This window comes from Manis javanica, chromosome 12 (genome assembly GCF_040802235.1).
Source record: "Manis javanica isolate MJ-LG chromosome 12, MJ_LKY, whole genome shotgun sequence".
Lineage (NCBI taxonomy): Eukaryota > Metazoa > Chordata > Mammalia > Pholidota > Manidae > Manis > Manis javanica.
Window position 1 is genome coordinate 55,079,941 of NC_133167.1, and position 12,087 is coordinate 55,092,027.

At 37.4% G+C, this 12,087-nt stretch overlaps 1 protein-coding gene across 4 annotated transcripts in view; it reads left to right on the plus strand.

The window, feature by feature from the left end:
* The first annotated feature begins 600 nt into the window (after positions 1–600).
* The window catches only part of CCDC141 (coiled-coil domain containing 141), a 176,451-nt gene continuing 164,964 nt past the window's right edge, over positions 601–12,087 (plus strand). For all 4 annotated transcript variants that reach the window (XM_073218601.1, XM_037000310.2, XM_037000309.2 and 1 more), the window contains exons 1-2: positions 601–832; positions 3,175–3,297. In XM_073218601.1, the coding sequence (XP_073074702.1) occupies positions 731–832; positions 3,175–3,297 (225 nt within the window). In that variant the 5' untranslated portion in view covers positions 601–730. The remainder of the gene's footprint in view (positions 833–3,174; positions 3,298–12,087) is intronic.

A 12,087-nucleotide genomic window follows, 5' to 3' on the forward strand; every position in this document is an offset into this window, starting at 1 on the left:
TCTTAGTAGTTGTGATAACTGAGTTTGAAATGTTCAGAGGAGTACAGTAGTCATAAAGAAATCCTGAAATGGAACATAACTTGATAAATCCTCATTAACATATTTTTTAATGTCTGTAAGAAATCTGAGGATCTGTGAAAACATGACCATTCCATAAAACTTACACAATAGGTAGTAAGTTTTAGAAAATCAGATTAATCTAAAATTTCAATTTTGTGGCTTAATCCTGAAACAAATGGCAGAACTTATTTTTAAATTACATTTTTGGGGATTTTCTTTGCATGAGGGAGACTTCAAAAATCTTGAAAAGATTGATATTCAAGTCAATGACTAGGTGGTTTCAAAGTCCACCATAATAACTGTATAGATTTAATGGTAAAATTCATTTGGGTTGTCAGGATGTGATTTTTTTTTCCATTTGCTATCAAACATCAGCCAATAGGGAGAGAGCTAGAAGCTGCCCTCTACATTTAAGATAATGGCAAAAATAACAGGCGGTAGTGTTACCATACTAGGGGTGTGGCGATTCTCTCCTCTCTCTCTCATGATAAGCTCAATGGGGTTGTCTATTTTTAACCTCCTGTGCTTTCTTTTGGCAGAGCAATCAGTGCGAGCTGAGCTCTTTCCCTGAATGAATCCAAGTAACCCCAGTGGCTGCCTTCTGAAATGACCAGCAGACACATATCTGTACAGAGACTGCCCAAAGTATAAACTCTGGTTCGAAAGTACCATGTCTAGCCAAGGAAGTCCTGGTGTGGAGTTTTCTACGACAACAGTCAGTTCAGTAGCTGTGCAGGCTGGGGACTCCAAAATTGTTATTGCTGTCATTAAGGTAAGCCAACAACTTTCTTTTTTCTCTGTGCTTGTGGGCTTCTTGCTGTTTGTTGATCATCCTAGAGAACATTCCACACAATCGGCAGTATATAGAATATAGAAAAAAACACGGAAGTATATCTTACTGCTTTTTAAAATCAGCAGCTAAGAGAGACTTGTCCTGTTTCAGCCGCTCTAATTAGAGTTTTTCACTTAGTCCAAAAACATGTATAAAAACAGAACAAGAACTTGATAAAAACAGAACAAATACCCTACCATATATTACCGTTTTTTTTTTAAAGGCAAGGCATTTGTGATTATCGGTTCATGAATAGTCAAGAGGACCTGTGAAATGTTAATGATTTTTGAGAGTGGATACAATGGAGGAGGGAGGAAAGGTCCAGTTCATAGGGGGTGGCAGTGTTTTGAGTGTGATGGGGCATAGGGAACACGGAATATGACATGTGCCCTCTCCAGCACTGGCTTTGACATGTGGAAGGCACTAGTAAATCACTGTCACATTGTTGGGGGAATGAAGACCCTGCCAGGGAAGGTACAAAGGGCATGTGTCAAATTTGCTCTTAGCAACAGGAACTCGGGGCTTAAGGTTGTTGCATATTTTATGTCAAGCAATTTGCCTATTTGCAAAGATGACCACATATCTTTAGGTTGAAAAAGACATCCATGATCATATTCTCTATGAAAACATCCTGCAAAATACCCTGAAACTTTATGCTTAAATTTAGATAATTTGCCATTTCAGGGACTCAATATTGAATGAAGGGAGTCCGGCAAAAAAGCTGGTGCTCACCAGCCAGTTACTTTCAGGACCTCATCAAGCTTAATCAAATGACCTTTCTGGCCTTTTGTTAGAACTGTGGATGACAAGTCCTGTTTAATTTCACTTAATTGCTGAGTATCTTCTGTTAATGGCAGCATTTGTAACAGGACAGCAGGGCTTGACATCTAGCAAAACAATTAACTCTAAGGAGCAGTGAATGCGAAGTGTTCCTACAGCAGTTGCCCAGTGCTCTTGAGACTCGGCCCCACAGAAACAGGACTTCTGTGGATTCCCTTACTTTTTCAAAGGCAATCAGTGGGCATGGAAAGAACCCCGAAGCAGACCTAACAAAAACTGATCATCTGTATGTGATTTTATGATACTTTATGGGACTAAGTTTCAGCAGTGAGGGAAAAGAGGTACACTCACTGTGTAAAAACAAAGTTACTTTTATTTCCCTCAAATATGAAACATTTCTTAGAACAGCATGAGAAATAAGAATGTGAAAAAAGTTTTAGGAAAATCAGAGGTAAATTGATAGAACAAAAACCCTCTAAAAGTACACTAGAAACTATTATGTAAACTGAACTGTGTTTGTAAGAATGTTTTCTCCATCTCTCTTCCCCACCACCCTCCCTTAAATGCTGCCATTCAATATAAAATAAACTCCAAGCTATTCAAAGTGGAAAATCCATCTTAAAGGAATAGCAGTGTCTGTGTATGATCTGTACGGGTTTCTTGTTTCTAAATAGTCTCAGGGTACTAATTATCCAGAATAGCCACATGATTTTCTCATTTCTCTTCAGCAGTTCACTTGTCCATGTACATGTGCCTCTTAGTGGTTCCTCCTGCTTAATCAGCTGTTGATTCTTAGAAAAGCAATTCCTCAGTAGCACAGTGATGAATTATATCTTGAAGTGGTGGAAGGAAGAGTCCTGAGTGTAGAAAACAACTGGGCTGTGCCCAAATGGCAGTTGTCACACATTTGATTTTATTTACATTTTTCTACAGACTTCATTGAACATCAAGAACAAAAGTTGGAAAATGTTATGTTTTAACTTTGAAATAAGATAAAAGTCTATTGCTTCATCTCATGTTTATTCTTTTCGGCTGAATAAGCAAGGCCAATATAAAGACACTAATCTGCCTAAATTGCATTTACAAAACTGTTCCCCTTTGGTGAAGTTTGTATCCTACTTGCTCGAGTGGAAATTCACTAGTTTTATGGAATTCGGTTTTGTGAGAGAGAGAATGTACAATTGTGTGAATTATTCTCTAATTTTGCAATATTCAATAATATGTCATCTATTGCACCTGTTCTTCATTTGGGAGTTTTAAATTTAAATCCAGTATGCCAAGAGAAAAGAATTTAGCATAAGAATAAAAAAGGCAAGGCAAGGCATGGATTTATATTGGACCTGCTGTATTTCAATTTAAGTAAGGCCCATCTCTGTGGAAAGAATAAAGTATTCACAGTATAACTGGAAACTAAAAAAAAGAAAAGAAAAGAAAAAGAGGAAGGGTGAAGGGGAAGAAACAAGAGGAACTGAAAGTGCATTTTATTTCATTTTTATTTTTAGTGTGGCAAATGGGTGCAACTTCAACTGGCTGAATCACAGCCCAATCTTCTAGAAATTGGTAGCAATCAAGATGAGACCAAAAAACTTCTTCATGATCATGAACTTCTTTTGGCCAAGCTCAAGGTAAGATACTAAGATATGAAGCAGACACAAAACTAAAAAGAAACAAAAAGCTATTTGTTACACTTGCTTTTGATTTCTCTGATGTCACTGGCTTATGGACATTTTATTATACTGACAGATAGATAATGAAAAAACACTAGTTACCTATGAGCAAACACCTGCATTTCAGAGAAGCAGCAATATTTTTTAAAAACTTCCTAATGTGATAGAAAATATACAGTGATATTTTCACTGTAGTGTTTTCTTTCTTGGCTGCCTCAGCAAAAAAAAAAAAATTCCATCATTTTTCCATTTCATGCATTAATTATACTGTCAGGTCACAACCACAGATTCAAACTTTCTATTGTTGATGATACCTGCTGGCAAGAATAATAGAGTATTTCCCGCCCCAGCCCCCATTGAACTATTGAAAATATTTGATTTTGTGTTTAATACTAAGAGTTCTTGAAACCAAATAGTACTTTTAGTAAAATCGGAGTGATTATTTCCAAATACATTGTGGTTATTCAGCTAAGAATCTAAAAATAACATTGGTTTAAGATCGCCAGTTAAGGTCAGATAAAGTCAGGGCCAGATACATAATTTGTGGAGTGCAGCACACAATAAAAATGTGGGACACCCTGTTCAAAAAGCAAGAAAAGGCGTTTTCATGACCTGTCATGCTGTTTTTTACCTGCTGTTTAAAGTCTAGCTCCTCCAGGCATGGGATATATGTGGGGCAAGTGTAGACCAGACACTGGGCCACAGACATGATTCAATGCTCAGGGTGTGCGCCTGACCCCCATCTTCCTGAGCTGTGCCCTGACTGCACTTGGGGCAGATAACAGAGGTCACTGATCACGGGAGGGGAGCAGACAGGATGACAAAGAGATTCTATCCCCCAGGAGGCAGGACCACACATGAGATGAGGCTCCAGTCTGCCAGGGCTTCCACGTTTGTCCCATTGGACTTCACTTACAAAACACAAATTCAAAAATAAAATGATTAAGAATTTCAAGACAGTGCAGGTAGAGCATTAAGCCCCTAGTGGTGCCTTCTGAGAAAGGAACTCTGTAAAGCAGCCAGCCCTGCGAGTAATCATCCTTCTACGTAAATGAATGAATGTCTTCACTAAGATCAAAGAGGTCTGATTCAGCAGCCTTCAGTGACAAAGATGTGTGTTTTTAGTACTTTAATAGTACTGGCTTCTTTAAACATCTAGGCTGGATTTTATACTTGCTGCCTAGGTTTATAGGCAGATTTAATCTGCATCTGACATATATGGGCAGTTATTTTCTGATTACACAGTAGTAAAAGTAATTGGATATATTGGACTGAGAAGTTGAAGAAAGAATTAGTACTGAAGCAGTTGACCATTAGAATCTAGAATTTATTCTCTTGTTTAGACAGCTCCTTGCTCTGGGCCCTGGGCTTGCTGCTATACAAAAAGCTCAATTCCATGAATTATGGAAACCCAAAACTTTTTTTCAATTCCTGCCCATCCTCAGAGGTTTACTTTCTCGTGATGTCTCCATTTCCTTTATATGCACATGCCAACTGTTTCTGTTGGAGTTAACCTGGGCTTTAAACTGCATCTCTTCCCTAGTTCCCACTAACAGTGTGTGTCCAGCCAGCGTCTGCAGGTCTGCCGATGAACTGTGGGTGAGGGAAAGCTCATGGTAGTCTGGTTCTCTCAGCCTACCTCTCTACCTTCCAGGCTGTCAGGTCCCCAGAATTCCAGGGGAAATGCTTTCTTAGGCAGAGCAGTTCATATCTTCTCAGCAACTCTGCTCAAATTTGCATACCTAGCTCAGCCAGAGAAAGGTTTTCCATTTAAAAGGATCCATTCTCAGAAGGTACTTGGGTTCTGGATTCTAAAGTCTTGCTGTCTTTTTATGCCGTGTTCTGGCTGTGGACTTGCCTTCTGGATTTCAGGCTTCTTATCTGTAAAATGAGGGGAGAGGATGGACCAAAGCTTCAGTTCTGTTGTGGATCTTACCATCATGTGCCATGGGATCATGGGACCATTGTCCCTCTCTGTATGTGGGTCTAAGCACATGACGTCTCAAGTAAAAAGGCCATTTTAGCTTCACATAGTCCTCTAGCCATGACCTCTTAATGTCCGTCTCCCAAACCATCCCTGACCCCACCCATCACTATTGATCCAGCCACCAACCCACAAGAAATTTTAAATGGTAGCACCATCTACCAGTGTTATTGCTTAAAAAAATAAACAAGGGGAGTTCGAAGTCTGTTCCAGATTTGCTGACAAAAGACTTTGAAATAACGACAAGGAGAATTCCATATTGCAAATGGATAGATCACTAATACAACCAATTTACTAGTTACTATCCTGTCAGGGTAGGCACAACTTAACCTGTAGCACAAAATGCTGGATCCACATTAGTTTTAATAAGACCTTTTTGAATGATAAGGACATTCATAGTTCAATAAGCCAATAATATTTAATATTTAATGTTCATCCAGTCACTTCCCCATGCACAGTTTGTTCTGATTATAAAAAAATGCTCTGCAAGGGGTTTGGGAGTGTGTAAGATTCAGTGCTGAATCTCCTTGGATTTGGGTTAGCCTCTCTGGTCTTAGGTTCTTTATTTGAAAAATTATGATAAAAGCAGTTACCCTTGAACACCTAAAAAGGAAATTTTGGGAGAAAAAATGCAATGATGTAGGAACTTAATTGCCTACTCTTTTAAAAGAAAAAGTGGCATAATTGTTCTGCTAATAATTAATAAATCAGAGTAACTTGGATGTTTAATTTGAAAGAAATGCTATTGAGATAATATTATCTCAATCCCTAGTTATTTAGATTAAAGGGAAAATTCTGGAAACAGAATTTTTATGAGTTTTTCTGATGTTGGTAATGTCTATACCCTGGAGACCTTATTTTCCTTTCAGCAGTCTGGCACTTAATTCCAGTGGACTGTCCAGAGAAAAAATATATCCCTGTTTTCAGTGGAGAAAGAAAATCATGTGGAAAAAACATTAACTCTCCAAAAGCATCTAAAGTCCCAAACCATACTTAAATTATTTCTAATGAGAAAGAAGGAATTTGGAAAAGAGGGAGATTTAAGCCAGGTAAAGATCTGTCTGTGACCACTATTGATATTATATCCTCAGGCTCAAGGAGGAAAGAGGAATTGGAAATTCCTTAGGGATGTTGCTTAGAACATTCTCCTCAGCTTCTCTCCTACAACTAGCTATATTGCTATTTTCCAAAAGATTTACAACTATAAGAAACAAGAAAACCTCCAACCACTGTCTTCTGTGTTTATAGATATGTGATATTAGCATTCAGTAAAGAATAACCCTTCAGAGTATAAAATACTAAATAATAAAATAAAAATCACCTCTGCTCTGTCTCATAAACCTATTGGTTCCCTGATTCTGACTAAATTCCTGGCAGAATGAATGCTTACATTTGTCCTATTTTTGTTTACTTAACCAGAAATGAATGCATGAGATACAGTCAAAATATATTAGTAGTAAAGCTAACAGTCTTATTAAACTTGCCTTAAATAAGGAAGAGTATGGTTTTCTGTTATAAACTGGAGTATTTGCAAGACTACATTATTTACAATTTTTTATTGTGGCAAAGCATGTACATTACATAAAATTTACCATTTAAATCATTTTTAATCATAACATTCAGTGGCATTAATTATATTCACAATGTTGTGCAGTCATCACCAGTATTTTCCATACTTTTTATCACCCTAAACAGAAACTCTGTACATATTAAGCAATGACTCCCATTTCTCCCTTTCCTGGTAGCTTCTAACCTACTTTCTGCCTCTAGGATAATTTGTCTGTTTTAGGTGCTTCATGTAAATGGGATCATATAATATTTATCCTTTCATGCCTGGCTTATTTCACTTAGCATACAGTATTTTCAAAGTTCGTCCATGTTGTAGTATGTGTCAGAACTTCATTTATTTTTATGAACGAATAATATTCCTTTGTATGGATATACCACATTTTATTTATTCGTTTATACAACAATGAATACTTGGGTTGTTTCCACTTTTTAACTATTGTGAATAGTGCTGCAATGAACATTGGCATCTAAGTATCTGTTTGAGTACTTGTTCTCAATTCTTTGGATAAATAGCTAGGAATGGAATTGCTGGCATGTCTATGTTTAACTTTTTTAGGAAACACTAAAATGTTTTTCATAGCAGCTGTATCATATTACATTCCCACCAACAATGTACAGTCTTCCAATTTTTCTATGTCCTTGCCCAAACTCGTTATTTTCTAATTTTTTTTCTTTCTGTTTTTAGTTATTACAGCTATCCATTTGGGTGTGAGGTGGTATTTCATAGTGATTTTGGTTTGTATTTCTCTAATGACTAATGATATTAATCATATTTTCATAGGCTTACTGGACAGTTGTATATCTTCTTTAGAGAAATGTCTATTCAAGTCTTTTGCCCATTTTTTAATTTGGTTATTTGTTGTTGAGTTGTAGGAGTTTTGTCTATATTGTGGATATTAATCCCTTATCAGATGGAGACTTTGTAGATTATTTTCTCCCATTGTGAAGGTTGTCTTTTCACTTTCTTACTGTGTGCTCTAAGAAAGTATTTTAAAAGAAAAGCTATGTGACTTAAATTATATATGCTTACATATTAAAGAAAATTTTATAGAATGTGTGTTATGAATGTGATGGAACCCTTCAGGACATTGGAGAGAGCACTAGCCTATTTTACATACATTACTGTCTGTAATTTACATTTTACATGATCTCTTCCCATTTTCCTATAGACGTACAAGTTAGAAATTTCTACTCTCTCAGAAATCACGGAGAAGCTGCTTTTACCCCTCTCTCCTCCTCCTTTTCTCTTCCCTATAGGAGTGAGGGGGCAGTGTTAACAGGCTGCTGAGGCTAGGGGTAGAAGGCCACCATGGGGAAGCCAGTTCAAGGGCTCTCCCCGCAGACCCTGACTGCCCATGGGCTGCAGGTTCTCTACTCTCTCTGCTTCTGGCTGACCTGGCTGGAAGTCCCCCCTGGAAGAGGCAGGCCACACCCCACCCACCACAGCAGCCCACTGTGTGTCTGTGGCTCAGACCCCACTCTCTCCACAGGCAGGTATCAATGAGTAGATGTTAGGGAGAAAAAATAGAAAGCAAATTCAATGCCATTCTCTGGTCCAGCTTTAATGATCATAATAACAGGTATTTTGATCCATATTTGACCTTAATGTCTACTTTGCAGTTGACTTGGAGTCTTGAGGGGCAGGAGGTGGAATTAACTGGCACCTTACAAATTCCAGCTGTGGTTCACAGATTAATTGATCTGTGGTTCAAAAGGGTCTGTGTCTCAGTGTTCTAAACATGTAAAAGTACCTGTCATAGTTCTCACTGGTCATTTTGAAGAAAGTCACTGACATAAGGTGATAGGAACATTGCAGTGTTCCTGGGGGAGTGGAACCTAGTAGGCAGTTTAATTTTTCTTTTAAGTTTTTGAAAATAGAAAACTTTTTCCATTAAAAAACAAATGTAGAATTCTTACAATTATGAAACAGCAAAACTGCCTCATGATTTTCCCTGCTTTATGTGGCCCTTTCCTAGTCTATAGGAACTTTCTTTTAGATGTTCAGTTCTAGTGCATACTATGGGGTTGTGGAGTGAAATAAAATTCAAACAGCATTCTTTTAGATCTGGAAAGTTACATGGACAATTTTACAAAATATTGTTTTTATAGGAGAAGTTGGTTCAAGAGAGGCTAGAGAGTCCCTGACACAGGCTTTCCAAATGTGGAGTTAAGGCACATTAATAATGCAGATATTACAAATAATTTGTCATTAGTACAGGCTAAGCAGCAGTTCAGGATACAGCCATACTTAATGAAGTATTGAGGTAAGCTGATAAATTACAGGGGAAAGAGTTCTTTAAGGAGAAAAATTTGTAGACACAAAGACTGAAGAATAAAAAATTTGGAGAAGAAACTCTTTTATCTCATCCCTGTCTTGGTTCATTAGTCAAGATTGGACTCCTCGGCAGAAGCCGAAGGGCCTGTTGGAAACAAGAGTCACTTACCATATAATTTTGTGCCTGGGACAGCAAGCGATAGAGTCAGCAGGCAAGAAAAGCATGTTCCACGTTTCTGTAGGAAAGGGGATGTGCCTTGGTTACAGCAAATACTAACGACTTGTTTGACAACTTTAGAAGGACCCCATTACACAGCAAGATTATGGTATATTAAGGTTGGCCATACATGTTTTACCACTCCTCCCACTGAGAAAGTGAGGTCTGTGTCCATTCTCCTGCTCCTAAAACTGGGCAGACTCTGTGACTGCTTTGACGAAAACACAGCCTAGCTAATGCTGTGCCAATTTCAGGGCCCGTTCTCAAAAGACTGGCTGATTTTACTTAGTGTAGTTTCAAATGGTCATTCTTGGAACCCAGCCAATCTTTGAGAATGTCAAGCAGCACTACAGAGAGAGGCACATGTGGCAAAGAACTCAGGTAGCCGCCAGTCAACTTTCGACTTAGGAGAGTGAGCCATCGGAACCACCTCCAGGCCTGGTTCAGCTTCCCAGCGGACCTGTGTGGTACAGAGACAGAAATTCCTCGCTGAGCCCTGTGCAAATTCAGAACTGTGAGCAAACTAAATAATTGTCCTTTCAGGCCTCTACAATCTGCAGTGGCCTGTCAAACAGCAACAGATATTGGAAGAGAGGGCAACACCAGTGGTGGCGTCCTCCAGGGATTCCGAAGGTGGTACTCACAGATGAAAAAGGATGAGCAAAGAAAAACAAGAGTTTTTATGGGGAGACAGTTGAGAATGAAACCAAGATTCTCTAAAATGAATGATGGTGTGGTAGCACTAATGATAAGTAAAAAGAAAATGCTGAAGTTTGTGAATAATTTACTTCTGGAAAATTGAAATCAGTTTCAGCAATATATCTATTTTCATGTTAGTCTGTTTGACTTGCATTTTGATATATTTTCTTGATCAGGAGGAAAAAGTTTCTAGTTATAATTCAGCACACAGGGATATGAACAAAATATTATGAGTGTATTATGGAAGGAATGACTAATTCTGCCAGGAAACCTGAGAAAGTGATATTTGAGTTGTTCTGGGGATGAATATGAGTTTTCCAGATATCGTAGACCAATTTAAAGGACAAAAAATGGACTGGGAGAAAAATATTTGCAATTTAAATGAAAGACAAAGGGTTATAATTCTTCATATTGATAAATAAATAACCCAACAAAATCAATAAAAAATAGACAATTACAGAAAAGAGGTAAATCATCAATAAACTATGTGAAAGGATGCCAACATCAATAATGGCCTGAGAGATTAAACTAAATAATTATAAAACATTAAGGTATTATTTGCCTCACTATTAAAATATAAAATATTGACAACATGCAATGATGGCAAGAATGTGAGGAAAGGGGCATTCTGCTATACCCTTGGTGAGAATTTGGATCAACACCATCATTTTAGTAACTGGCAGGTATTAAATATAAGATGTTCACATCCTGAGACTCAGCAACCTCACTTTTGAGAATCTCTCCTTGGAAATGAAAGGATTTAGTAAGGCTATAGATATGAAGATGCTTTTGCTGTGATATTGGTCAACTTTTTACATGTTTTTAATATAATAATCGAATTGGAAACAAAACAATGTCTAACAATAGGGAAATAAATCTATAAATTAATCATTTATGTTGCTTTCATACTGTGGAAAATTACGCCAAGCCCCAGGCTTCTTGTGAAGTAGATAAACTCTTAGGTGTTTCATTCAGCCACTGGTGGCTGGGCTTTGTGTTACTTGTCATCTAATACATTCCCATTTGAGATCTGGGTCAAAAGTTAGGATCACAATTAGCATTTTTGAGATCAGAGGCCTGTAGCCTCCAAGCTATTTTTACTATTATTTTCTGTGAGTCCACTGCTATTTCATTCATTTTGTTTTGTTTTGTTTTGTTTTTATATAAGTGAAATTATATGGCATTTGTCTTTCTCCACCTGGCTTATTTCACTGAACATAATACCCTCTAGGTCCAAACATGTTGCTGCAAATGGCAGGATTTTTTTATGGCTAAATAATATTCCATTGTGTATATGTACCACCTCTTCTTTATTCATTCATCTACTGATGGACACTTTGGTTGCTTCCATAACTTGGCTATTGTAAATAATGAGCCAATAAACATAGGGTTGCATACATCTTTTCAAATCAGGGATTTTGTTTTCTTTGGATAAATTCCTAGAAGTGGTATTTCTGGGTCAAATGGTATTTCTATTTTTAGCTTTCTGAAGGACCTCTTTAGGGCTTTCCACAGTGGCTGCCAATGGACATTCCCTTTTCTTCACATCCTCACCAATACTTGTTATTTCTTGTCTTTTGAATAGTGGCCATTCTAACTGGTGCTAGGTGATGCTGCATTGTGGTTTTGATTTCCCTAATGATTAGTGATGTGGAGCATCTTTCATGTATCTGTATTTCTTTGGAAAAATTTCTGTTCAGATCCTCTGTCCATTATTTAATCAGGTTATTTGTTTTTTTTTGGTGTTGAGACATATGAGTTCTTTATATATTTTGGATGTTAAACCCTTATCAGATGAATCATTAATGAATATATTCTCCAATAATGTAGGCTGTCTTTTTTTGTTCTGCTGACGGTGTCCTTTGCTGTAGAGAAGCTTTTTAGTTTAATGTAGTCCCACTTATTCATTTTTTTATTTTGTTTCCCTTGACCTAGGAGATGTGTCTAGGAAAAATTGTTCATACTTATGTTCAAGAGATTTTTGCCTGTGTTTTCTTCTGCGAG